This window comes from Poecile atricapillus, chromosome 9 (genome assembly GCF_030490865.1).
Source record: "Poecile atricapillus isolate bPoeAtr1 chromosome 9, bPoeAtr1.hap1, whole genome shotgun sequence".
Classification (NCBI taxonomy): domain Eukaryota; kingdom Metazoa; phylum Chordata; class Aves; order Passeriformes; family Paridae; genus Poecile; species Poecile atricapillus.
The window spans coordinates 12,459,362-12,486,663 of record NC_081257.1 but is presented as its reverse complement, the minus strand read 5'-3'; the positions used below and the strand labels follow the sequence as shown (position 1 = coordinate 12,486,663).

The window sequence follows — 27,302 nt, the reverse complement described above, 5'->3', positions numbered from 1 at the left end:
AGGGAAATTAGCCATGCCTCCCCGAGGGCATGGCCACACAGATCTGATGCTGAACTTTCAGTGTCACATCAACCTGAGACAGGCAAGGCCACCCTTGCTCACTTGCTACGGATTGTTACCTTTTCTCTGCCGCTGGGTCTGGGTGAGGGAGTTCTCATCCCCACTGGTCAAAGCCAGGTCTGGCTGATTATTGTTGGCTGCATCCTTATTGATGTCAAATCCCAGCTTCCGCTCAGAGCCCCACTTCTGCAGGGAGCAGGGGTGAACCTCACACTCGCCCAGAGCCGGCCAATATGACATGAGGTCATTGCCATCCACATCTGATGAAGGACACAGCAAACCAGGCCCCAAAGAAGAGGGAGAGAATATTTCCATGAGCAGCAATTGAGCCATCACAAGGCATGGCCTGACCCCCAGGGAGCTGAGCTCATTCTTTTCCCTGCTGGATCCCCAGGACTTGCCTTTGGGAGCAGTGTTGGCAGGGTTAGTGAGGAGGCGTTCGCTGTGTGCCACCCGCTTGAGCTGGCGCTGGAAGCGGCCCCGCAGGCGTACGTTCTCCTCGCTCTCTGAGGACGGGATGGAGAGGCTGCGCTCTTCATCCAGAGACAGGTCACTGTCCGAGTCTGAATCTTGGTCTGTAAGAACATGGTGTGTCAGGGAGATCTCTGGAATGAAGGTGGGAGAGGTGGGAGAGGTTCCTGCTGGAACCTGCTTCCAGGAAGGCAGAACCACCCCAGGCTGACCACTCTTGTGAGAGTGCCTTACCCTTTGTTGCCCCTCCCTCAGTAGCAGCCTGTGCCAGCTCCCCTGGTCCTATCACCACGTACCTGTGAGAGGAGCCCAGCTCCATCTCATTGCACCTTCCTGTAAGGCAGCTGCAAATAGCTCTAAGATCCCCTCTGCCTTCTCTTCCAGGCTGAGCAAACCCATGTGCCTTAGCCTCTGCTTGCCTGTCCCACATCCCAGCCCTAGCTGGTCTAGCTCCAGTGGGTCAAATGTCTGTGCTGCACTGGAGAGTCCAGTGTCTCCAGAGATCCCACAACAGCCAATGTCCCCTCTGTTGCCTCCCCTGTTTCTATCCCCTTGGGGACTGGCTCTTTGCCATCTGTCCAGGAGGAGGCTGTGCTAAATGACACAATGGCTGCCTCTCCCTCCTATCTACCATGTGTTTGGAAGTCGCAGCTGAACAAGATGTGGGAGATGTAACCATATAGCCAGAGCCTGCACTGGGAAGAATTTCCCTAACCCAGGAGGAGGGCTGAGCCTTACCTCCCCCAGCATCACGGTGGAACATTGCCATGTCAATGTCCGTGGGGCCGGCGTGAGCCAACAGGCTGTGATCCAGGGCTGAGCCCTGACGTGCTGCCACATTGTCTCTGAAAGAGAGGAGGCTCAAACTGTCACAGTGGCAGGAGCCTCTGGCTCTGTCCAGGCACTGCTGGCCCCCAGAACCCTGGCTGCTCCCTACCTGAGGTAAGCTCGCTGGCTGGAGTGGGTGCGGGCAGAGCGCACGCTGCTCACTGAGGACACTGTGGAGGCCCCCAGGGTGATGCGGATGAGCCCACTCTCCTCAAACAGTGCTGTGTTGTTGTAGGCATTGGGGCCCTGGGGAGGAAGGAGAGGGCATGTGCCCTATTAAGGAGTTGCCACAGTAGCCCAGGGAAAGTGGGGATATCCCTGTCAGCTCCTGTTCCAGACACAAAGCCTGAGCCCACCACCCTGGGCTGCTCTGCTCTAGCCCACCTGTGTGCTCCTCGTGGCCTCCTCGCTCTGCCCCTTCTTGTTGAGGCAGGCCAGCTTCCATGCCTCCTGCACCTCCTCATTCAGTACACAGAACAGGACCAGCACTGCCAGGCCCTGTGGGGAGACATGCCATGAGAGACAGTCCTTCACTGCCAGCTGACCTGCTTGCCCACAGTACCAGCAGCGGGACAGTCCCTGGCTCCTCCAGAGTCCAGTGTGGCCACCGGACTGGGATGCACTAAAAACCCCCCAATACCAATGAGAGCTAACACCCATAATGGCCATGGATGAGGGAGGAATGGGTGGGGTGTCCACCTGTCTGGCAGTGGCCGAGGAGCAAATGGCAGGGTCCCCTGCAGCAACATCAGCCCCAGTGGTGAAAGTAGGGTGCTGCCACAGATAATATTTTGGGTGTCCAACACCTCCGTCACATTCTCTTACTCTGCTCTCTCAGGACGTGGAGGTGCCTTCCCTCCAGATGGTGCCTCCTAAGGGACTTACTGTCCCTTGGTGTTACCTCTGAACCAAATGCCTTGCAGCCACCTCCTGCTCTGCGTGACTGCCCACCACAGGCACAGCAACAAGGAGTGGCAGGAGTCACTCACTGCCACAGAGGTGACAGCAGAAGGGACAAGGAGCTCAGCGAGACGTTGGGAGCTCAGCACAGGGCACCCACTCTCCACAGATGGCCCTGGGAACCACAAGGATGTTCTCCTGGGCTGACCCGTGCCCTCCCCAGCAGAGGCCGGGCAGTTACCTGGAGGCTGCAGAGGACAGTGTAGAAGTAGTGGAAAGCCAGGACACTGTTGTTGACAGCCAAGAGGCCAAAGAGCCAGGTAGTGCTAATAACTAGAAGCAGAACAAAGGAGCTCCGTAACGTCATGCTGGAGAGAGAGAGACAGACAGGGACATAGACACACACCGAGAGGTTAGTGCATACTGTTAATCTACAGTCTAGTGCTCACAGAGATCCAGAGGGGAAGCTCCTGCAGAGACCTCCCTGCTGTGCTCAGCACTGCAGGCACATCCCTACACACTGGCCCAGCTCCCCCTGACTCCCAGGCCTTCCCTTCTGGATCACACATGGCAAACACAGGGGCCCAAATGACACAGGTCATTTTGAGCCACAGAGAGCTCAGCCATGCTCCAGGGCTGGTTCAAGAGGGAGTGGGGAAAGGTCTCAGGAGCATGTAGGAGAGGAAGAAGCAGGTGCTCATAGCTGACAAGGGCTGAGTGCTGAATCCAAGCAGATACAATAGGTGGCTGTGAGGGCAGGTGGTGAAAGGGGACCAGCTGGGAGGTCAGTGTGGAGATGGGGATGCAGGAATAAGAAAGGATAAAGTTTAGGAAGAGTTAATGTGGCTGGCAGGTGTGGGAAAGGAGAGTGGCTGCAAGGCTGACACTGATGCACAGAAGGGCCCTCTGTGATGGTAGAAGGAGGAGGATGGTCACTGAAAATGCTAAAAACCACTAGCTGCCAGAGCTCTGCTGGGAGTTTGGCCACTAATACTCACAGAACCGATTTCTTCTTGGTCTCCTTTTGGCCTGGGGAACAGGACATCTTGGCCACAAGCAGGAACATGACCCCATTCATCTGAAAGTGTTGGCACTGATTAGAAGCTGTGCCAAGGGCTGGCTCTGACCTGACCTCCCCAGTGCTGAATCCAGGTTCACCAGGCCCTGCAAACATCCCCTCCTTTCCCCTTCATGCCTGAGCTGTGGCCTCCCCCAGGTTTGGCTAGAGTGAGGAGGGACAAAAAGAGGGCCTCTAACTGAGGGAGAGGGACACAAAGAATGGGACAGGCAGTGGGCAGCCAAGGAGGGGCGAGTGCCCATGGTGCAGAGAAGGGAGGCAGGAGAGGGTTGTGGGTGAAACAGGACAGGGTTTTACCACAATGACGACAGTAATGGGGCCTGCAAAGCTCCAGACCAGCTTATCATGAATGGAAATCCAGCAGAAGTCGGGGTTCCCATAGCCCTCAGGATCCAGGCCAACAGCCAGCCCTGCAGGAGGAAGGGAGAGGTCAGGTTCAGACTCAGCAGCCTTGGACTTGTCCAAACCTTGTCAATCCCATGCCAGCACTGTCAGCAGTGAAGAGGCTTTCTCCCTGCTCCTTGCCCTGTGCATAGGCTTCCCCACCACAGGGGGAAGAAGTCAGGACTGTGAGACTCAGCAAGAGAGACTTTATTTCCTTTTCCTCAGGTGTTCCTGACACAGCCCAGTCCAGGAGGCATTCACTGCCAGCAACAGGTCACCCAAGTATGCAGGCTTGGGAAACCAAGAGACTTTAACTAGAAGACTTGAGGGGATGTGCTGAGAAATTACTTCTCCTTAGGAGGCAAGACAACAGCCCTTAATATGTGGTTCCCTGACCACCACAGCACTGCTTGCTGCCAGCACTGCTGATCATGGCAAGTTCACCCTCAGCTCTCCACACTGGATGAGCTGGGCAACACGAGGTGGTCAGGAGACTGCTGAGAAGCAGCATGGCTAGTCTGAGCACAGCTGTAGCACAAGCAGCTCTTACCAGTGATGATGGCAGGCACTCCCCAGCCGATGGCGTAGTAGAAGCGCATGGCCCCGAAGTTGACGTTGCGGGCTTCGGTCTGCATGCGGTAGATGTGGAGGCCCTGGACGAAGAGCCAGGCGAAGGTAGAGAGGAAGAAGCAGTGGAGGAGGATGGCAATCACAGTGCAGAGAAACTGGGGAGACAAAAGTGACTTAGAGGTGGTCCCACTACGCCAATGCTAATGGCATCATCCACACCTCACCCCCACAGGCGAGCTTGTTCAAGCCCACAGACCTGGTTCTCAGTGCGGTTGATACCCAGGAGAAAGAGCAGCTCAGAGAAGAAGAGGGTGACTGATATGTTGGAGTGGATGCCACGTGTGTTGGACTTGAGGCCTTTGAGGCAGGTCAGAAAGGAGAAGGTCAGCAGCAGAGACAGCAAGGAGAGAGACACCAAGGAATAGGTGACAATTGCCAATGTCTCCAGATCACCTTCCAGTTGCTGCAGCAGCAGAGAACCAAAGGCAAATAGCAGTGTTAGGGGGAAATACAGGAAGCTTGCAGAACTCTCAGACTGTATTTGTGTCCCTTGAAGAGTTTTTTGCCTGTGCCCAGGACATTTTCTGCCTTTGCTGGGACCCACCTGCTAACAGTCCCCACCATCACCCACAGCCCCACAGGCTGAGGTTACCTCTCGGTGTGAGCTGTCCATCAAAACCCCAAAGGTGCCAAACTGGGAGCACTGGCAGTGGACATGGGTGGTGTTTCGGTACACGAGCTCGCAGTCCCTGGCTGTCCAGAAGCCAGAGGGGTTGGTCCTGCAGCCACCAAAAAGCAGAGTGCACTTAGGAGAGAAGACACACAAATGCGTGTGGGGGGCAGGAACCACAGAGAAGAGGGGTGACTGACAAGGTTCTTCTGCCAGCAGATACAACTGCACTGCTAAAGCTGAAATACTGGAATCAGAATGTGGGTGTGGCACTGAGGGAAATGGGTCAGTGGTGGACTTGGCAGTGCTGGGTTAATGGTTGGACTCTTAATGATCTTAAAGGTCTTTTCCGAACAAAATGGTTTTATGACCTTGCTGTGCCCTCCCAAAAGAAACAAATCCATGGGAGAGGGCAGAAACCCCCACATCCCAGTGCTACTCAGGGAAACCTGGGGAACAAGGAAATGTGTGGGGAAAGCAGCTCAAAGAGAGTGGCCCAGTCACGTTCATGTCAACTCACGGGTTGGAGTGGTTCCACTGGACACAGAGAGGTTTGCTCCTGTTCGCTGTCTCCAGCAGGTAAAATTCCAACACAAGAGGGGTGTCCAGGGGTCCTTGCAGGAAGGTGTGATTGCTGAACACAGACACACTCACAATAGGGGAGTTCATCACAGGATTCTTGGGGAGCCTGCAAGGAGCAACAGAGCTCTACCATTACTATCACTGTGTGTGGCAGCTGCAGAGCTGCAGAGCAGACTTCCGTCTGTTCTGCTCTGACATCTCAGAAGGAAGAGCTCTGCCCAGTCTACAACTTGGGGCTGGGAAATATGGCACAGAGCAGCACCAAGGCTGGGAATCAAACCCTTCCCCATTGTAGGCAGACTTAGCAACTGCCAGAGGGAACAGAACAGAGTCCAGCCAGCCCCTCTCCACTGGTGCTTGTGGGGGCAAACGGGAGGAGGATGTACCTGACGCTGCGGCGATCCACTCGGTAGCGTGCAGGCAGCAGCCCCCCAAGGGTGCGGTACATGATGAGGATGACCACAGTGAGCGTGGGCTCGGGCTCCGGCAGCACCTGCCTCGGGGAGGAGCTCTCCACAGTGTAGTTCCCTTCACTCCCAGCCAGTGTGGGCACTGCTGTGGGGACAGCTGGGGCACACAAGGGGTGGTGAGAACACACACACACACACAAACACGAGCTGCTCTGAAGACAATTTGCAAGGCTATGAGGAGCTTTTGGGATGTGGTGAAGCTCAGGCTCTCAGGGTTGGCTCTTGATAGAGCCATGTCTCAGCAGGGTATATGCAAACTAAATGGCTTTTAGAGGTCCATTCCAACCCAAATCTTTCTATGATTCAACATTTTTCCTGCCAGCTGTACCCACCCATGTTGTTTCTTGCGCGATGATCATGTGCTCACCTTCGGCTTTTGGAGGGCTCAGCACCGACAGTGGCAGCACAACGTGGGTGTGGGGGTCCCAGGCGGGCTGGCCCCGGAAGAGGCTGCTGTGGTAGCGAGGATAGCGCCGGCGGGTGTGGGAGTGGTTCTCCATGCGATCGATGCTCAGCACTGCAGAGGCACAAGGCAGTGAAAGTCAGCTCTAGGATGGACACCTGGAGAGCAACTGTGCTCCAGGGCACCCCAGGATTCAAGTCCCTGGCAAAGGGACCATATGAGCCACAGGCTGGGTTGGGGCTATGATCTCTATTTGGGCATGACACAAAAAGTCAGTACCCACAGTACTCCTTGCCAGGCAAGATCCTTGCTCTGCCATAGGGCAGACTACTCCTGCCACCTAGGCCAGCTGTTTTTCTGCTAAACTGTAAAGGAACTGGGAGCAGGCAGCACACTCCTGGCTCTGCTAGCTCTTGGAGGTCAGCTAGTCCAGGCAAGCATGGGACCAGGACATCTCTCACAAATGCCTCCCCATGTTTGAGAGAGCCATCAAGGACATTAGCAGCACACTCCCTGAGATGCAGTGACATGAGAAAGGAACAAGGTGTGATGGAGGAGTGTCTCTCCACCACCCCCGCCAGCTCCTACTCACTGATGTTGGGGGTGACGACACCGACAGGGTTGAGGTAGGTGAGTTTCATGTTGCTGGCCAGTGTGCCCGAGTAGTCCCGCAGCTGCTCCATGAGGCTGGCACTGCCGTGCTCCCCGTGTGGCAGCATGGCCCAGTGCTCCCGGTTCTCGGGTGCCAGCACAGAGCTGCCTGCGCGCAGCAGGTTCTGAACGGGAGAAACATGAGGACAGAGCGTCAGCATGGCCTTTTGGCCTCTCCTGACCACCCCCAACTGCAGCACTGTGCTCTTTGCACAAGGGCTCTGGGAAGAGAGATACTTTCTATGGTGATGGGCCCCCACCCTCAATTCTCATCAATCAGTGCCCTACGGAGACATGTTTCCTGCACCCTTGCCATGAGGGACCTGCCAGCAGCAGTAAAACCTCCCTTTGCCTTCCCAGGCTGAGCAAACCCAGTTCTCTGCCTCTCCTCAACCACTCTGCTCCAGCCCTGACCATGCAGGTCTTGCTTCCCACACTGCTGGTGTGGACTGAGGAGCCCAGTGCTCCTGACAGCATCCCAAGACCTTGTGGGTCCTCCCTGGCCACATCCTCAATCCCCTCAGAAACACAGCATGGCTGCAAAGACGAGCAGCAACAGAAGCTCTGATCTGGGGGAAGGACTCACCTCGTTGAAGTGGGCATCCTGTGTAGCTGTCAGGCCAAAGCCACGCTGCTGGCTCTCGAAGGCCATGAGGCGGGACAGCAGGCGGAAAGCAATGTGCACATCATTGCCGAAGTAATGGTCCATGTGGTCTGTCACAGCCCGGAGCCGATGGGCCAGCTTCTTGGCTTCAATTGTGTTGAGCTCAGTCTTGTTCCTCTCCAAGCCATCTAGCTGTCAGTGAGGAGAAAAGAGAGGGTTGAACAATTCAGCAGGTTCCTTACCAGGAAACTGGGATGCTGCAGGCCCTGCTGGACACAGAGATTATTTCTAAAGCCATGGCAGAAGCCACAGACACTCACAGTGGTGGTCACTAGAACAGGGAGAACATGTGGCAGACAACCAGCCTCCAGCAACACACCAGGATCTGCACTGGCCCAGCTAACCCAGTGCCATACACAACAGAGGCCAAGGAGATGAAAGGACAGGGCAAGGCCCTGCCAATCCTCCCCTGGAAACTCTCCTGGGCTTCAGTTTCAATTCAGCTAGATGGTAAGTAAGTGTTGAATACACTTGCCTAGATATTTCAAAGGGATTTGTCCTGACAGAGCTCTCATGGAGCAGACATCCTATCAGCTTCAAATCACTCAGCCCTGCTCAGAGTTACTTACTTTCCCCTCAAACACTCTGGGAGGACACAAGTAATTTCTGAGGGGTACACAAATTAAAGGGAGCTGTATGAACTTAAGCTCAGACCACAGTTCCCACAGGAGGGATTTGGGGGAAAAGGAGATGAGAAGAGAAAGGCACTGAGCACTGTGGCAAGGCCCTCTCATACTCCAGGCACCCCTGGAGAGCTGAGTGCTTTGAATTTTGGCTGTGAGCCCTTGCTCAGAGGGCTCCTGCTCTGTCAGGGCTGCAGAGCTGAGAGGATTACCAGCACAGACAGCTCCTTGAAGGCAGGTGAAGTGCAGTTGAAGAGATCTGGCTCCAGCCAGCCCTTCTCCTCATCACAGTGTCTGACGGCTGCACCTAAAACAAGGAGGAAAGGCTTGTTGGAAATTCAGCACAGGAGACATGGCTGCCCTGCTGCATCCTCCCAGCAGGGATCCTCTGCACCAGCTAATCCCAAAGAGTGGCCTGTAACACCCCAGGGCCATCGTCCTGCCTTGCACCAATGCAACCCATTCTACTCTTGGTTTGTAATACCTCAGCAAGCTGCTGCCATCCCCTCCCTCCAGGAGCTGGGGGTGTGCTACGTGTGCTTTGGGGCTGCATCACACAAGGTGCCATCACACAAGATTGCAAGAAGGACTGACTTGGCAGGACCCAGGCTGGAAAAGCCCAAGGGTACATGACTGTGTCCTTAGGCATATCTGACCCCAAGCTATGGAAGCCCAAGCAGCTCTAGGCATCCCCCAGCTGACAGCCTGCAATGCCTGCTGAGGTTCTGCTCTCTCTACAGGGGAAAGCCACCCCAGGAGCACAACAGCCCTGCTGATGGACTGGAAAACCAGCCCCTGAGATGAGCACCTTCAGCCAAGGGAGATGGAGAAAAGCATGGTGGACACCCCAGTGTAGAGGATCCAGCAGCGTGGGTTCTGTGTAGTGTAGGGGCAGCCCCTACTCCCTGGTTGGAGCCCAAGCACTTTGTACAGCAAGGGAGATTCCAAAATTGAATGGGATGAGATGTTAACCGCTACCAAAAACGCTGCTAAAGCCAACATGGAGGAAGGTGTTTTCAGCTGGGTGTGTCACCACAAACACTTGGAGCAAGAGAAACCAGGCAAGCCCAGTGTACCCAGCAGGACTGTGGAGCAGATCCTCCTGGGGACAGCATCAGGGCACAGGAGCCCACCCAAATGCCCATGGCTGGGAGGGGGTAGCAGGGGAGGGCAGGGAGAGGAAGCTTAGAGCAGACTCCAGTTGCTGTTCAGAAAAGACCCAGGGACAAGTGTACCCCCTTCCACCACCTCCAGCTGCTAGCAGTTCTCCCAGCTGCAGAAGCACAGGGACCAGTGCCACTGCAGCAGGGAGCAGGAAGAACAAGAAGTCTTCATACTGATGGCATTACCCTTGCACAGAACAGAGATTGACTCAGATGCAGATTCAGGCAGAATCTAACCCCCAGGTCCCTGTGCCTTCCCCTGCCAGTGAGGCAGAAGGAACAGGACTTTGTGCTGTGCCTGCCCATCAGTTCCTGCTCCCATCTTACCACCCTCCACTCTAACAGTCTCCTCTTCTTCCACCCCATGGCCATTCCTCCCTGGCCTCACTACCCATTGTTCACCACCAGCTCCTTCCCCGCCCAGCCTAAGCAAGCGAGTGCCATCCAGGAGAGGCAGCATCCACCCCAGCCAGGGAGCAGAGCACAGACCTGCCCAGGGCCAACACTGCAGGCTTGGCACAGAGGGTGGCAAGGGCTGCATGCAGCTGCAGCTGGGCTTGTGCTGGTTAGTGAGCTGGGAGCAGGGAACACTGTGTGGGAGCGGTGAGACCAGGCAAAGCATTAGGAAGATCCTTGGCAGCTCCAGAAGCAGTGGGGAAAGCGCAGGGGTGTGCAGGGTGTCAGGCAGGGAGCAGGGAGGGAAAGCTGTGTGGTGCAGCCCCTACAGCACAGGGGGAAGGAGATGGGAACAACCTTACCTGCACCCCTCAAGCCTGTGCACGGAGGGCGAGAGAACCAGGGAGAGAAGCGACAACAGTTAGGAGCCGAACCTGCCTCCTCCGGGGGCGAACGGCTGGGGAAGGACAGGGTTTGTATTGTCCCCTGGGGCTTGCACTGCCCTGCACTCCCAGACACCCTGCTGACACCTTTTCTGTCACTGAGGACAGCTGTGTCTCCTCCAGCTCAGGATGCTGACTCCTACCAACATTCAGCTGACAGCACGCTGTGCCCCACTTCCCTTGCAGGGCACACAGGGGTGGGGCTGGTGGAGCCACAGCAAGCCACTGTGGGTGCTGTGCCAGGCCTGACCTCAAGCATGGTGAACCCAAAAGCAGCAGGGCCAAGACTGAGGGAACAGCACAGGCCCATGGCTGGGTGATGAGTCTTACACCCCATAACTTTTACCCAAACCCAGTCCTATGGCCAGCACCCTCTGCTTTCTGCTCTTCCCCAGGCTGTGGCATTTCCTCCTCCAACTTCCTTCTCCCAGACTTCAAGCCCAGGAATGGGACTGGGGTAGTGCAAGAACAGACTGCTATTGCCAGAACTGCTACAAGACAACCAGTTTGCGCCCTCCCCTCTCCATCACTCACCCAAGGAGCCTTTGGGACACAGCACTGCAGCTGAGAAGCCAAACTTGGTCTGGGGCCACCACACACCCGCCTTCAGGCTTTTGGGGCAGCCGTCATAGAGCACTGTGGAGACACACTGGTCACAGAGCCAGGCCACTGACACCAGGCCCTGTGGCACCAGCTGCCCACACTCCTGTGCCCACACTCACCCTCGCAGCCACTGGGCGTCACCTCGGCGAAAGGGCTGTCACAGCTGTTGCACTGGCGGCCAATGACCCCGGGCCGGCAGTGGCACCGGCCAGTCTCCCTGTCACAGGAGCGCGAGGTGGAGCCCACGGGGTAGCAGTCACAGGGCAAGCACGTGTCACTGCCTCTGGGGCGGTAGTGGAAGTCCTGGGAGGAGATGGGGATGGTTATCAGAGAGCCCACTGGGACAGCAGCCAACGTTGGCTGGGAAACCCCTGGAGCCAGAGAAGGTCAAGGCTTTCCTGATTTTCAAGCACCCCAGTGCCCCCATCATCACCATGGTGGACCAGGAAGGCTGTACAGAGGAGCTGAGCAGGGATCCAGCCCAGATTCGGGCACACAAAGCAGGGCCTGGGCAGGCCTTTGTGAGGGGAAAAGGAACAGCATCAAGAACAAGCAGGGTTTCAGACAAGCCATGGTCCATGTCCCATTGGCACAGCTGCCCTCACCTTGCAGTGGCACTGCCCGTTGGTTTTATTGCAGTCGGGATCAAAGCCCTTGCTCACATCACAGTTACAGGGCCCACAGGTGGGGTTTCCCCACCAGCCCTTCGGACACTGCTGGTCTATCCTAGGGAGAGAAATACCTTTGATATTACAACAACCAAATTCCCCAGGCCTTGTTCTGCCACCAGTCCAACTGCTCAGCAGCTCCAAGGAGGAAGGTGGCACTGAAAAGTCCCTGGTTACATATTCAGGATGTGAGACCAGCATGGAGCCAGGCCCAAAGGCCATGGTCCTGCCCTGTATCTCACCTGTGCTCGCAGTACTGCCCAAAGAAGTTCCCACTGCACTCGCAGACGTAGCCCAGGCGTGAGCCTGGCTTGCGGCGACACACCGACTTGTTCTTGCAGGGGTTGAGGTGACACACATCCACACAGTCCCCTCCGTAGTACCCTGAGGTGTGGACAGAGACCACCAGGTAAAGCAAAGAACTCCCTGAGAGGTGCCGTAATACAAGGAGTGAATTCAGGGGTTTCAGGAGGGATTCTTGCCCTCCAGAAAAACTGAAGCATGTCTGACAGGGATGTGACTTGCCCAAGGTATGGAGAGGAGAGCAGGCACAGGCCAGGAGGGAGACAGAGCGGCAGAGGAGAAGATAAGCAGGCACAAAGAGCAGAGGAGTGGCAGGGTGCTGGAGGTCCTACCTGGCTGGCAGACACAGGAGTAGCTCTGCCACTCATCCTTGCAGATGCTGTTGGCTGGGCAGGGGTTGGAGTCACAGGGGCTCGGTACACTGCAGCCAGCCTCCACCCGCAGGGCATGGCTGGGCTTGGGCAGCACGATCCCAGTGACGCTGTCACCCAGTCGCACACCCTGCAGCGCAGGTGACAAACTCACAGTGAAGCTAGGACAGACACATGAGGCTCCAGTTCTGCCTTCCACAAACCCCCAGCAACAGCCACTCCCCATCCTCTCTATGAAGTGCTACCCCATGGCACCTCAGAGCCTTAAATGACCACAGGGAGAGTGACACCAGCAGGATGGATGCTGGCAGCAGTTGCCAGACTCATGTTTCCAACTCTCCACGTAACAGACCCGCTGAAAAGGGAAGGCTCAGAGCAATGGACTCACCTGTATGCAGCCCCTCAGCCCATTCTGCACCTCGCCAGAGCCCAGGACTCCCCCCACATGCAGGTGTTTCACCTTCAGGCCATGCAGTTCATTTCCCACAACCACCGTGTCCTGCAGAAGGGAGTAATTGAGACAATGGGCACCAGCCCTGTCCCAGCCCTCTCAGAGGGTGCAGAGGCACAGCTCCACCTGTGTTTGCCAAGTATCCCCCACAGTTCCTGTCCTGGTGCCAGGGTCTTAAGCAGCACCTACCTGGTAGAGCCCAAAGTCCAGGGTGAGGGTGATGACGTAGCGTGAGTCTCGCCCGCTGTGGACGTCCCGCAGCTCCAGCTGGAGGTCGTGCCATTTCCCATCACTGAGCTGCAGCTGGTCCAGGAGCAGGCTGGTGCTGCGCCCTGACCCCCTGCTCACCATGAAGGAGAGCAGGCCCCCAGCCAGCTGCAGAAAGGGAACAGCAATGCCAGCAGTGAGCAAAGACCTCATCAGTTCTGGCTGCTTCCAGCCTACCCTCCATCAGAGTACGGGGAGGGAAATCCATTCCTGTTAAATGCCTCTCCCCTCAACTACCCTCTGCTTGGGATGGAGCCAGCAGGGAGAACAAGGTCACCATGCTCTCCTGGGGCAGACAGCAGCAGAGGCTGGGCCATGGTGCTGTGGTTGAGGCTGTGAACATACCTGGCAGAGCAGGGTGGTGTACTGGCCCGCGTGGGCCTGCAGAAGCACCCCATCCTGCTGACGCGTCCGAAACGCCAGCCCCAAGTACCATGGCACCGAGATCTTCACGTCTGCCTTGAAGTCCCAGGTCAGGACACTGTTGCCCTGAAAATAGTGGGCATGGTGCATGGCTGGAAAGGAAAGCGGAGATGAGGAGAAGGGAAGGGCACTTCACAAGGAGCACTAGATGCAGGGACAGCAGAGTTAATTCATCTCACATGGATCCATTACTCTGCTTCCATAGCAACCCCAGCACAGCCTTGCACATACCCACCCTGCCCACGCCCAGCAGTGCCCCCTCACTCACCATGGCGGCAGTCTTTGCCCCCAAAGCCAACAGGACAGAGGCAGGAGTAGGTTCCCCAGCTGACAGAGCAGGTGCCGCCATTCTTGCAGGGGCTGGAGTCGCAGAACGTGTGCTTGGCATGACAGCCTGGAGGTATCAAAGTCACCAGTATCAGTCTCAACCAGTTCACCACCTTGTCCCAGCCCACATGGAAAGGCACCTATGCCTGCTGGCCTTTTCCCTGGTTGTCAAGAGGGGCAAGCCCTGCTGCTCAGTGTCTCCACACAGACCCTGCCTGCTCAGGGATGAGGGTTAAGGCTGTTGGTGCTCCTTATGCCAGAACGAAGATACTGTAGAGCTGGCCTGATGATCTAGCATCTCCCAGGTCAGCCAGCTCAACAGGCTCTGCACCTGGGATCAGGGGACATTCCCAGAACATTAGCTGAGGTGGGCATTGGATCATTTAGGGGGACCTGAAGGCCTTGTTCTCCAGTGAGAATCTGCTCAGCTCCAGCTGTGGTGCTGTTACAGCCCAGCAGCACTGCTGTGTGAGAAGAAGAAGCCATTCATTCCCTGGGCAGGGGCTGTCAGGAGCAGAGGCACTGGTACCTGCAGTAGTTCCGTTGTTGGCGATGTAGGAGGCCAGGTCGATGCGTTTGCTGTCGATGAAGAGGTCTCTCATGCATCCCACAAAGTCCCGGTGAGTGATGGGGAAGTTTTCTGGCAGGTTGGGGACCCCTCCAAGGAGCAAGGGACCTGTGAGGTCCAGGGACCTGCAGGATCAGAAGCCCAGGGCCTTAAGAGGTACAGTGATCTCACCCGGGCCCAGCCAGCTCCCCAGTGCATAGGGCTGGGAAGCAGACATCCTCAGGGACAGGCACACACAGCCAAAGTCCTGGATGTGAAGGCCTGGCTCCTCGGGGGATCACCTCTCCCCACCACAACAGTTCCAAGGAACTCACTTTTTCGAGCTGGTCTGCACACCTTCTGCAGCACAGGAGTAGTTTCCAATCTCGCTGCCAAACTGCAGGGCCACTGAAGCATCACATTCATCTATTGTCAAGATGGCCACCTTGTCCTTGGAGGGGCCCTGCACCACCCCCAGGGTGCTGACCTTGGGCTGAAAGCAAATGAAGGGTGTCAGCAGCACAGACCCAAGCACCCAAAGGTTCACACAACAGCAAGGAAAGGACCGAGCACGGCCCAGGCTCAGCTCCGTTCCTGGAGGTGTGAGCAATGCAGGAAACCTCCAGCTGAGCCCAGCAAGCAGCACCAGAGAGGGACATGGGCTAGAACACTACATGGAGCACATTCCTGCAGCCTCCAAGTGAGGTCCTGAGTGTCAATCTGTCCCTGTACCCAGCTGTCTGCTCCACTGCATCCATCCCCAAGGGCTGAAAACCTCCTCTACCTTCTGTCCAGAGCCACTGCCATGGGACAGAGCCAGGGAACAGGAGAACCAGAGCTGCTCGCTTGTGGGGAGAGAGCCATGAGTGTCGGGGACAGCTGGGGCACACGTACCTTGTTGTAGTAGCGGAGCTGCAGTGTGTGCCACTGCCCATCACTCACACCCCCTGGCAGGTAGGGGCTCACTACGGTGCTGGACTCTCCTGAAGAGACAGGGATGATGCCAGGCTGAGGGAAACCAGACAGCCTTCAGATGTTCCCACCCCTCCTAAGGCACTGAACACACTGTGCTGCTGATGGACCTGTGAAGCTCATAGTGACACAACAGGACAGAACAGCAGCAGAGACACCAAAAGGGTTTGTCCTGGTTTGTGCTCACACACTGCACTCCTAAGCCCAGGGAGAGTCCTGATACACATAATTCATTTCCTGTGCTATCCATTGATGCTCACCAACACTTCTTAACCCTGCTTCCCTCAGCACAGGTTCCATCCAGGCCAGCACTCTTCTCTCCCCACTTAGCACAGGCCCTCTCACAGCTCCCATGACACAAATCCCACAACAGGCAGGGCCAAGTGTACCTGTGGAGTATTTCAGCTGCACCTGTCCCTGGATGATCTCCACTGCCAGGAAGTCATGCCTCTCATTCAAACGCCCATTGTAGAGCAGGAGGCCGCTGGGCTCCACAGTGCTGAACCTGGGGCAGGGTAGGAAGAAGGAGGGCAGGGTGTGTGCGAGGAGCACGTGGAGACCCCCTCTCTCCCGTGGCATGCACCAGCACAGGGACACTAAGACCTGAGCATGGGGGCCTGGCATGGAGGCAGAGGGCTGGCAGCAGCCAAGGGCAGAGGCACTGCAGGGAAGGATGAGCCGATGCCAGTGCAGATTCAGAGCCCTTTGGCTAAAGGTGCCAGGGCAGCCCCACGGGGAAGCAAAGCCAGTAACACAGGGAGAGAGCATCAGGCAGTTCCTGGATTGGCCCAGCGTGCTGCGCGCAAGAGCCACCAGAGCAGGGCCAGGTGAACCAAGGATGCTGGTGTGCAGCAGAGGAAAGAGAACTCACGAGAGGGCAAGGGTGAGGTGGAAGCGCTGGCGCAGGCCCCGGAACATGATGAAGGATCGTGGTGGGAAGGAGCGCGTGGACACCTCGCAGAAGGGCGTCTCAAAGCCGCCCGCTGGGCACTGGCAGCGGAAGCCGCCGTCGGCGCCGTTGGTGCAGGTGCCGCCGTTGCGGCACACACCAGGCACGCATCGCCCCGCACGGCTGTCCACTTCACAGTTCTCACCTGCAGAAGCAAGGCCACGGGCTTGGGATGCATGCACAGCAGCCACCCCTGCGCTCCTTGTCTTGGGAATGCAGACCTCGGCCTGGATTCTGGACAGGGCAGCTGAGGGGAAGGAGCCTGTGGAGCAGCTGGGGGCCAGTGAAGGGTATGACAACTCAAGTTTTCCCCACAGAAGCCAGTGAGCTAGCAATCACTGCCAGCCTGGAACGAGTCACTGGGCTGGATGTGATGCCAGGTCTGGCTGAAGGGGCAAGTTTGGATCCAGTACAGCATGGGAAAATGACGGGAGGGCACTGGCCACAGCTGGGCTGCACAGTCCTAAGAATGGAGAAGCAAGCCAGGGAAATCCCAGTAATGCTGAGAGTGCCTCCTTGGGCCCTGCCACCACACAAACCTGGGACAGGAATCTCAGTCCTGTCTCTGGGGTGTGGGGACAGCCCAGTGCCCCTGAGCTCCTGTTAATAGCAATAGAAGTATCACCCATGGCACCAGGAGCTTCCAAACACTGCATGCACGTGGGAGTCACACAGGGAACAACACATACCCTGGCACCTTGCTGGCATGGGTAACAGGGATTCCCCACGCCAGCTCAACAGTGCAGTGCAGGGCATCTGTCAGCCTCTTTTCCTGTGCTATCCCCAGAGGACCCAGGGAACCACTCAGCTAAAGTCCTACACCCCAGGCCCTGCTCCCATTACTTGCTCCATGATGCACAAGGAGGATGAGGAGACAGCATGAAGTGACAGGCAAATGAGCTCATTAACCCTTCTGCTAATGGCTGTTCACGCTTCAAATGTGGAGGTTAATTACCACTGACTCTGCTTATCTCACCAGGAGCCACCTACAGAAGAGCTCTAGGCAGCCATCTGCTGCCATGCTCCCTCCCGGCAGTGAGAGCAAGGCAGGGGATCCCTCCTCACTAGCCAGAGGCCACCTCCCCTCATCAGCCAGTTGCCAGTTCTCCACAGCCTGTTGGGAACTTGTGGCAACAAGACACTGGCTGGACCATGAATTCCCCTGCCAGCCCCCCCAGCTTGGACCAGATCTTCCTGGATCAGATCTTGCCTGGTGGGGCACCTAGGCCCAGCCTCCCCTTCTGTTCTGGGTTGCAGCTTAGCACATGGGGCCAGCGTGGCTCCACACCTCTGCCAGACCAGATGAAGACTGGCACAGGCTGAAACCAACAGACGGACTCCAACAGTCCCAGTGCCAATCACACTCCTAGCATGGGGCACGGCTGAGAAATCTCCTGTGCCTCAGCCTAGCATAGTCTAGCTTAGTCCTCCTGCTCTGTGAGAAGGGGTGGAAAGTGATGGCCAGGGTCCCCTAGAGTCCTCCATGCCAACTCCCTACAAGACAGATTTCTATGGCAACCTCAGCCCTGCACATGCAGCACCATGGAAACACGAAGAGCTGGGAGCAGAGCTGGACCTATGCAGGCACAGAGAGGCTCTGACAGCCACTGCCCTGGTGGGAAGAGCACCCACCACGATGACAGCAATGCCAAGGGACCCACCCAGCTCTCCCCAGGGCCCCGGCCCCAGCACTCACCGCTGAAGTGCTGGCGGCAAACGCAGGTGTATCCCCCCTCCTTGCGGGTGCAGATCCCCCCATTCAGGCAGGGGTTGGAGTAGCACAGGTTGATCTCCGTTTCGCAGTAGTCCCCGGTGAAGCCCTGGGGACAGCGGCACCGCAGGCCGGTGATGGGGTGGATGGGCCGAAAGAGGGTGGAGCGAGAGGCAATGAAGGGGGCTGAGCTGTCAAACTTGAGGACAGAGATGCACTTCATGTAGTTCTGGCAGGGCTCCCGCAGGCACACGTTGTCGTCGAAGGGCAGCACCTCCAGCATGGAGGTGCCTGTCAGCACCATGCGCTTCATGTACAGCTGCTCCTGCAGCTCCTCCGAGCTGAAGTAGCGCCCGCCCCATGGGGCCAGGGCTGAGAAGCTGACATTGAGTACCATGCCACCCACGTCCGTGTCGTTCTGGATGTTGAAGATGAAGATGTCCTCCTTGGGTGTCGCAAGCACGGTGGCCACTCCTTCCAGAAAGGTGGAGAGCAGCGGGGAGAGGAAGCGCTCCTGCCACATGTTCTCCAGCCGCACCGTAATGCTGTTGGCCAGCATGTCCTCCGTGATGATGATCACCCGCAGGATGCACTGAGCTGTCACGCTGTGGATCCCGTCTGTTGGAGGCAACAGGGACACGCTGTAGGTCTCTGCCTGCTGCTCAGAGGGTCTCCTCCCTCCCAGCCCAGAGAAAAGCCCTGCACCCCTGTGTGGCCCCCAACAGGTCTGAGTCCTTGGTAAGGAAGCTTGGAGCCACAGCCCCAGAGGCTAGCTGTGGGCGACCTGGGATGGAGGAGGAGTGGCTGGTGTGGCTGCACCTTCTCCCCCCCATCAGGCTCTCCACTGAAAGAACTCTGAGGTTTTCTCCTTGTCCTGGATCTCGGCAGCAAACTGAGCTCTCAGGAACAAAGGTGCTCAGGAACAGAAGGAAGTCCCAGCAGGAGGTTTGGCAAACACAGAAGCTGATGCCAGGGCCTGGGGTGTTTTGCTTCCCTGCTGTGCCCTGTCTGCCTTCCCTATGCTGCCTTTTCCTGTGCTCTCCTCCTGCCATTTCCTTCCTCTCTCCTCCAGGCTCCCCCAAGCTTTTGTGCCGGTCTCCCTGCTTCCCCCCTTCTTACCATCTGCTCTGCATCTTTTCCTCTCTCAGCTCATCTCTGGTTTGTTTAATTCTCTTTAATCTCTATTTTCCTTGGAAACAAACTCCTTCCCTTTGGGATCCTGCACCACATGAGCAATCTCCCAAGCAGGAGCAGAGGAGCACGCAGGGACACTCGGAGCTTGCCTGCCTGCTCTCTGCCAGGACCTTGGCCAGCAGCAGCAGCAGCAGCAGCAGCTCACTCACTACACATCTGTGCACTCCCAGCCAGTGGCTCAGGCTGCAGGGGCACAGGCAGCACAGCACAGCCCAAATGGGCAATGGTGCAGCTTCCACCCTGGCAGATCTGTGATCATGGGCCCCTACCTCACTCCACCTACCCAACTCCCAGAAACCCAATGGATCCTGATACCCCAGGATGCCCCAGACACCTCTGCTAGCAGCGTTGTCCGGGGCAACCAGCTGGGAGAAGCCTGTCTGCTGACCCCCAGGAGGATGCCTCCTATCACCTGGTCCCCTCCTTCTGGGTCTCCAGCAGGCAGACCCATCAGCACGGCAAGGCAAGGCTGTGCCAACCTTGGTGGCCCCAGAAATGCTTGATGGGGCTCATCAAGAACCTCACTGCTCTTGAAATGAAGCAATCCATCTACCAGCCCATTGCCAGCACCCCAAAGCTGGTCTCCATGGGCATTAGCAGCACACAGCTATCACCTGTTGTTCCCGTCTCCCACCCCACATTCCCCTGAGAGCCTCAAACCCCCACATTTCCTTGGAAAACTGGAACTCCATCGTCATACCAAGACAACAGTTAAATCAGCACACCTCAACAGTGAGAATCCTGGATCCATGACTAATCCTGGATCCCAAGCCTTGCTGTAACCTCCCCTGTGCGCTTCACCTCCTCCAACCCAGTGCAAGGAGGCACCAGGAGCAGCAGGATTCCTGGCACCCCAGTCAGCCCCATCCCTGACGACCATCAGATGTGCAAATGCCAGCCACTCATCCCACATTCACGGCCCAGCTCCAAGCCTCACGTACAAAGCTGCCTTTACTGTTCTTCTCTTCCCATGGCTGCTGTGCTGCAAAGCCTTTTGATTTCCCTCAGCCCTGTTTGAAGTTTGCAGTGCAGGAGGATTTACAAATTGAAACATCTCCCTTTCTTCCACCTCTCTCTTCTACTCTTTAGAAGGTGAAAGCTTTCTAATGACCCTGCAAATTCCTGTGCAAGCAGCAGCCTGTTCGTTGGGACTGGTGCTCTGGAGATAAGGCTGGCTCCAGGCTGGGGGAGCAGCATGCCAGTATAGTCACCCAGGAGCTAATCTGGAGGAAAGTGGGGGTTGCTTCTCTCTGAAGTCAAACTGCTCCCACCCCATATGGAAGTAAGGTCAGAAAGCATCCCTCTGTGTGACACCCTGCCAGCTCTGGCACAGAGGGCAGCATGAACAGCAGCAACAGAACAGCTCCATTCATCATCTGCTTGGACATGCCAGGGTATCTAGATCTGTCTGGGCCCAGGGAAAGGAACTGGCATCATCATGTGCATTCCCCAAGGCACATTCTCTCTGCAAGAGGCTCATGGGGTACTGAGACCCCCCAGACCTTGGGAGGCAGGAGTGTGAGGAAAGCCACAAGCCACACTTGGCATAAGATGCTCTGCAAGCCACCATCAGCCTGAGAGCTCTCCCTGAGAAACCACCTGGTGAGACAGTGTCCCAGGATGCCATCACTTTGACACCAGCTCCCTTCTCAGCACACAGCTGGGTCATACCCCAGCTCCCTCTCCCCTCCCTTTGTCCCCCCCTCGCAGTTGGCTTCTCTGGGCAAGGCAAGCATGAGCTCTGTAGGAGCCCAGCTCCCTCTCCTCTCCAGCTCACAGCTCAGCCAGAAGCAGCCACAAGGCCTGGGGACAGCTCTAGCTCTTCCCAGGGGCTGCTCAGCACCCAGCAGATATCTGCCTGCCTCATGGCTGTTAGTAGGCCTTGGCTGACATGATGCTGAGGACATCCTGGGGCAGGCTGGAGGCCAGTAATGCCTCCCAGGAGCAAGGAGCCTGTGCCTAGGGAAGAAAGTGAGTTGGAGGGTACCTGATGCCTTTGGCATTGCCCAGCCCACAGCAGGAAAGCCAAGCATCCCTTTCCCGGTTCCCCACAGAATGTGCAGCCAGGCCTGGACCCACAGGCCCCCTCTAACACTGTCCCACCTCAGCATCACACCCAAGGCTGCCTCCCCCTCCATGCAGAGGGAAGCAGATGGTTAAGAGAATGACCCTCTGCAAATGGGGAAAGAAACAAAATAAAGCTACCAGAAGAAAGCCCAAAGCTGGCTGGAGGCACTGACCCCCCATGGGAAGCATTTTAATCACGAATGCTCAGCCTTTCTGATTAAATCCTGTGGCTGGAGAGCTGGTGCCTGGTGAATATTCATGCAGCAGAGTGAGGAGTCCTAGAAACACAGCTACAGGGAATGGAGCAAGGAAAAGGGACAAGGGGCTGTAACCCTTGTGCTGGACAGCACTGGGTCATTGTGTTTGCAATTCCAAGAGTGACAATTACCAGCTTCAAAAGCAATGAAGCTAAAGAAGAGCTCCACGTCCTGAGTGGTAGTAACAGTATCCAAGAGAGTAAAAGCCACTATTCCGACTGCAGTGGCCACCTCAGAAACAGCAAGGGTGCTCTGGGGACAGACTTTCAGGTAAGGAACAGTAAACCATTTCCAGACAGAGAAGTCAGGAAAACAGATGGGTATTGGTACAGTGAACATTCCTCACTGCTGCTGAAGAGCTTTGGCAGACCTCTCAACACTTTGATAATACTTTACCAGTTAAAAGATCTTGAAAGTAAATCAGGCTCCCATCATCCAGCACAGAAGATGAATGTCATTCTCCTGCATCTGAGCCTCCACACTTGTTACCAAGCCCACAGAAAACAGTCTGAAATGGTTTAAAGTCAACATGATGTCAGTCTCTTACACTGCCCCAGTTTCACAGTGCTGCTGACCATGGACAGCCCCTCCATCCCACTGTCCTGCATCCTCAGCAGCCAAAAGCAGATTTTAGCAGCCAGACAAGTCCACACACCTATGAGAAGCTGAGGTCAGTTTTGAAGCTATCAGCCCCACTTGAAAGGCACTGGTTTGTGATGGCCCAAGTCTTCTGTCCCCTACAAGGGGCTGAGCTAAGAATACACACACAGCTCACAGGCAGGCAATACAGCTCCTTTCCCTGTGTTTTAGGGGGATCCAGGCTCCCTCAAATGCATCATAAAGGCAGGAAAGCCACTCCCTCCTAGGATGCTGACCCTTGGGGCACCCATATAGGTGCTACTTCTACCTTCCAGCAGCAGGAAGGTGGCCTGTCACAGCACAGTGTCCGGGGCAGACAATGCTCTGCAAACCCACCCTCTCTCTGCACACAGCGACAGCATGGGGCCGGCGGAGCTGCCAGCTGGGCGGGGGGCTTCCAACAACAAAGACTGAAAAACCAAACTAGACTTCCACCTCCACAGCCAATATAAAACCCAACAAAAGGCCCCTTCTCCAGCATCTCACTTCCCTCGTCAGAACCACTCTTCCCCTTCCCTCTTCTCCCCTCCTTCATGAGCACACCTCTCCCATTCTCCCTTCCCGCTGGAAGATGACGACATTCTAATTGCAAGGGCCCCCTTGCCACGAGGCGGCTCGATACAGGACTTCAGGATGTGATTGTCTCCTGCCTTTGTGCAGGGTTAAGTGTGTGAGGAGGCAGGGCTTGCATAAACATATTGGGGCAGAAGCTGGAAAGGTCAAAACCACCCCCACCTCCAGCAATGGGCATGTGTTTGCCTGCAGCCGCTCTTGGCCAGCCCTGCGGCTACAATTAGCCCCCCCAGAGCACCAGCCCACTGCCAGGCTGGTGCTGCTCATGTAGGATTGCCTTGAACAGGTCTCCTTTTAAAGCCCTCGCTCCATCTTTTGAAAGAGAGCCTCCTCTCACAGAATAAGCCGGATTGAGAGAGCTCCAAGGGAAGGCAGCTGGTAGCTGACGGTCAGCGGAGCATCACAATTTAGGGTACAGCTCCCCAGGCACTCCTGGCCATTCAGCGCTTGGCCCCTTCAGAGAGGGCTCTTGCCCTCCCTCCTGCAGCCGCTCCACGGTTCAGCAATGGACAGATGCCTCCATTTCAGATCGTGCAGCCACCAGCTAAGAAAGGCTAGCGGTGAAGGCAAAGCTCAGGCTCTGGGCGCTCCAGGTGCAAACCCTGCTTGCTCACAGGAAAGCCCCTAGGTCCATCTTTGTCCTGTCTTCAGCTGGGCTAGACGGCACCCCAGCACCTCACAAAGCCACCCCCAGCTACAGCTAGCATCTGCATTTGGATACTCCGACAACACACGCTATGCAAGAGTTCCAGGCACTGCCCTCAGGTTTGTCACAGCTGTCCCCTGCAACCCTAAGTTGGCTGCAGAAAGGCGGTTCTAGGCTTTAGAAGCTGCTCACAAAGCAAGTGTTGGCAGGTGCCACAGCCAGAATCTGGACTGAACTGTTTGCTACAGGCAGACGGGTGTTTAAGAGGGTTCCTTCTGCACTGAGCTCAATCCCTCCCTCCTGTGCAGAGCCAGGGAAGCACTCAGTCCCGGCAGAGAGATGAGCCACGCCAGCTTGGGAGCAAAGCAGTGTACCAGCCCCTGGGCCAGCAGCCTGGCCACCCTGGGAACCGCCTCTTTCCTGAGCCAGCACCCTATGGCACACAACACAGTCTGGCTGCCACAGCACCTCCAAAGGTGCCTCACTAGCAGCCAGAAGTGATCTCACTCAGCCAGAAGTGAGCTCAGTAACGATGCTTTGTTCTTGCAGACCATTTCCAGCCTTGGCCCCTTTACAGCCTGCCTCCCATGCCACCCTTCAGATCACTCCAGCACTATTCTCTGACTGGAATGGACTCTCAATCCAAATCTTGTTACCAGTCCACAACCCAACCCCCCAAGCACAATGGACTGCCCCAGAGGGACCTCACAGAGCCCCTCAAAGGTACTGTATTGAATAATTAATGATTTTCACTCCCTACCTGAGACAGTCACCAGCATGGAGGCCACAAGCGGACGGTTGTTGTCCAGCTTACGGCTCAGCCTCAGCTCCCCGCTCGACTGATTTACAATCAACAAGTGTAGTTCATTTCCCCGCTCAAAGGTGTAGAAGAGGCGGTCAGATGCGTCTGGGTCATATGCTGGGACCTTCCCTATGACCCCTGAGGGGAAGGTGTTGGACTTATTGGACACGTAGTTATTGAAAAGGATTTGGAAGTTCTTCAGAACAGGGCTGTTGTCATTCTGGTCAATGAGTTTGATGTGGACTGTAGCTCTGCTGACCAGAGGGGCAGAGGTGGCCTGCACTACAATCACATATTCAGATTTTGTCTCATAATCCAAGTCGATCAAGGCTGTGAGCTCCCCAGAAAAGATGTCCATCTGGAATATCTCAGGGATGTTGCCTTCCACAATTTGGTACATGATCTGGGCATTGGGTCCCTCATCCGGGTCAACAGCTGTGATCTGGGCCACCACAGAGCCTACGATGCTGTTCTCCTTAACCAAGACCTCAAACTCTTCAGCAGGAAAGACAGGGGCATTGTCATTCACATCCTGAATGGTAACCTGAATGTGGACAGGAGTTCGCTGAGGAGGGATGCCCCTGTCCACAGCGTAGGCAGTCAGTTCATAGACAGGAACGTTCTCGCGGTCCAGCCTGCGCACAGTGCGAATGATGCCCGAGGTGGGCTCGATGGTGAAGTCTCCATCCCCATCCTCCCCGTTCTGGAAGGTGTACTGCACTCGCCCGTTGGTGTGCGCATCCCGGTCGGTGGCAGAGATCTGGAGCACACTGGTGAAGGGAGGTGCATCCTCAGAGATCATGCCCTGGTAATGAGGGCTGACAAACTGGGGTGCATTGTCATTAACATCATTCACCATGATTTCAACATATGTGGTGTCCGCCTTCTGGGGGATCCCATTGTCCTTGGCAGTGATAGCCAAGGTATACGTGACCTGGTCCTCATAATCCAGTTCTGCCTGGAGAGTGATGGCCCCGGAGTCTGGATCAATACGAAACTGAGGGACATTGTCCTCCAGGTAGTACGTGATGCGGGCATTTTCCCCCACGTCATCGTCCGTGGCACTGATCACCACTACAGTGCTGCCCACAGGCCGGTCCTCGTTGATGCTCGCAGAGTAGTGGGCACTCTGGAACACAGGCCGGTGCGTGTTGGCATCGGTGATGTTGATGTGAACGTGGCAGTTGTCACGCAGGGTGCGATCAGAGGCTGTCACGGTGAGCACATAGCGCCTCTCCTGCTTGTAGTCCAGTGGCAGAGACAGAGTGATGAGCCCCAGCCCGCCCTGCGTGCTGATGGAGAAGCGGTTCCGTGTGTTGCCTCCTGTGATCTGGTACGTGATGGCACTGTTCACATCCCGGTCGACTGCCGTGACGCTGAGGACGCTGGTCCCCACAGCTGCATCCTCGTTCAGGCGGATGAAGTATTCCTTCTGGGTGAACTCAGGGCGGTTGTCGTTGACATCCATGACAGTAATGGTGACACTGGCTGAGGCAGATAAAGATGGAGAGCCATGGTCACGAGCCTCTACCCCAAAAAAATAGTGCTCGACCGATTCCCGGTCCAAGGGCCCACTGACTGTGATCCACCCTGTGGCACTGTTCACCACAAAGGGTGTGTCAGCCGAGACCCCTGTCAGTTTGTACTCCAGGCGCGAGTTCTCGCCGTAGTCTGCATCCACGGCCTGGATGTGGATGACGGAGTGGCCAAGGGGAGCATTCTCCAGGACGGAGATTTGAAAAGGGGTACTGACAAAAATGGGGGCATGGTCATTGATGTCCACCACCTGGATGCTCGCCATGCCAGTGTTGTTAGAAAGAGGAGGACGCCCCGCATCCTGAGCCCGGATCCTCAGGGCATACTCCCGCTCCACCTCAAAATCCAGAGGGGCCACCACCTGTATTTCCCCAGTGACACTGTCAATGGAGAACTGGCCCCGACTGTTCCCACTGATGATGTTGTAGTGCACCAGCGCGTTGTTGTCCTTGTCCAGGTCCGTGGCGGTGACACGCAGGATCTCGGTGTGGGGCCGGATGTCCTCCCTCACTTGGACAATGTAGCGCTTCTCGCTGAACTGAGGGATGTTGTCATTCTCATCAAGGACTGTGATGTAGACCTTGACAGTGGCAGAGCGGGGCCCCGGCTCCCTGCCCTGGTCGTTGGCTTCCACCACCAGGGAGTACTTCTCCATCTTCTCCCTGTCCACTGGCCCGCTGGTGGTGATGAGGCCAGAGCGGGGATCAATCTCGAAGACGTCGAAGGCAGCCCGTTCATTGACAAAGCGGTAGCGGATGTTGGCATTGGGCAGGGAGTCGACATCGGTGGCCCGCAGCTGCAGAATGGGGTATCCCTCCTCAACGTTCTCCCGGATGGTCTCCCGGTACTCGCCCTGCTCGAAGACGGGGTCGTGGTCGTTGCGGTCAGCCACAGTGATGGCCACCATGGTGGTGGCGGAGAGCCGCGGTGCCCCGTGGTCAGTGGCCGTCACTCGGAAGTAGTGCAGGTCCATGCTCTCGCGGTCCAGGGCCTGGGTGGTGGAGATGAGCCCGGCCCGCGGGTCGATGCTGAACAGATCCCGCGAGCGGCTGTTCATCAGCGCATCCATGGAGTACACCAGCCGCCCCGCCTCGCCCCCGTCGGGGTCCTGGGCCGCCACCGCCACCACCGCCGTCCCCGCCGGCTGGTTCTCCGCCACCTCCGCCTGGTAGTTGTACTGGGGGAACAGCGGGTGGCGGTTCGGGGCTGCGCGCCGGCCCCGCCGCCCCGGGACCGAGGGCAGCGGCGGCGGCTGGGCGGCGCGGGGCGGGCAGCGCGGCGGGGACCGGCGGCGCGGTGCCGGGGGCAGCCCCGGGGGCACGGCCGCAGCCCGGCACGGCGCGGCGGCGGGACAGCCCCAGCGGGCCGGCGGCCCCCAGCCTGCCGGCGGCGGCGGCGCGGTGGCCCCCAGCCCGGAGGGGAACAAAGGCAGCAGCAGGAGCGGTAGCAGCACCAGCAGTAGCGGCGGCGGCGGCTCCCGGTGGCGGCGGCGGCAGCAGGAGCGGCTCGGGGCGGCCACCGGCTCCTCCGCCGCCGCCATGGTGCCTCGGCGGCCGCCGCCCGGCCCGGGCGCACGGAGGTGGGCTCGGCGCTGCCCCCGCTCGCGCCGGCGATGGCCGCCCCCTGCCCCGCCGCCGCCG

The 27,302-nt window shown here is 57.1% G+C and overlaps 1 protein-coding gene across 4 annotated transcripts in view; it reads right to left on the bottom strand.

Annotated features, from left to right (window-relative positions):
- The window catches only part of CELSR3 (cadherin EGF LAG seven-pass G-type receptor 3), a 31,438-nt gene extending 4,136 nt beyond the window's left edge, over nt 1-27,302 (bottom strand). Inside the window, exons 1-34 of one of the 4 annotated variants that reach the window (XM_058844921.1) lie at nt 24,085-27,302; nt 17,934-18,566; nt 16,160-16,382; nt 15,678-15,793; nt 15,211-15,299; nt 14,652-14,809; nt 14,299-14,462; nt 13,711-13,836; nt 13,365-13,534; nt 12,942-13,127; nt 12,690-12,800; nt 12,263-12,431; nt 11,870-12,011; nt 11,565-11,685; nt 11,079-11,262; nt 10,891-10,992; nt 10,276-10,290; nt 8,567-8,661; nt 7,654-7,863; nt 7,009-7,192; nt 6,381-6,530; nt 5,930-6,110; nt 5,482-5,649; nt 4,944-5,070; nt 4,548-4,754; nt 4,272-4,446; nt 3,635-3,747; nt 3,258-3,337; nt 2,501-2,627; nt 1,744-1,857; nt 1,469-1,605; nt 1,270-1,376; nt 462-635; nt 120-320 (exon numbers count right to left, since the gene is read on the bottom strand). In XM_058844921.1, the coding sequence (XP_058700904.1) occupies nt 120-320; nt 462-635; nt 1,270-1,376; nt 1,469-1,605; nt 1,744-1,857; nt 2,501-2,627; nt 3,258-3,337; nt 3,635-3,747; nt 4,272-4,446; nt 4,548-4,754; nt 4,944-5,070; nt 5,482-5,649; nt 5,930-6,110; nt 6,381-6,530; nt 7,009-7,192; nt 7,654-7,863; nt 8,567-8,661; nt 10,276-10,290; nt 10,891-10,992; nt 11,079-11,262; nt 11,565-11,685; nt 11,870-12,011; nt 12,263-12,431; nt 12,690-12,800; nt 12,942-13,127; nt 13,365-13,534; nt 13,711-13,836; nt 14,299-14,462; nt 14,652-14,809; nt 15,211-15,299; nt 15,678-15,793; nt 16,160-16,382; nt 17,934-18,566; nt 24,085-27,202 (8,377 nt within the window). In that variant the 5' untranslated portion in view covers nt 27,203-27,302. Of the gene's footprint in view, nt 1-119; nt 321-461; nt 636-1,269; nt 1,377-1,468; nt 1,606-1,743; nt 1,858-2,500; nt 2,628-3,257; nt 3,338-3,634; nt 3,748-4,271; nt 4,447-4,547; nt 4,755-4,943; nt 5,071-5,481; nt 5,650-5,929; nt 6,111-6,380; nt 6,531-7,008; nt 7,193-7,653; nt 7,864-8,566; nt 8,662-10,275; nt 10,291-10,890; nt 10,993-11,078; nt 11,263-11,564; nt 11,686-11,869; nt 12,012-12,262; nt 12,432-12,689; nt 12,801-12,941; nt 13,128-13,364; nt 13,535-13,710; nt 13,837-14,298; nt 14,463-14,651; nt 14,810-15,210; nt 15,300-15,677; nt 15,794-16,159; nt 16,383-17,933; nt 18,567-24,084 lie in introns of those variants that run through there. The other 3 variants (XM_058844923.1, XM_058844922.1, XR_009278269.1) reach the window with 3 other exon arrangements.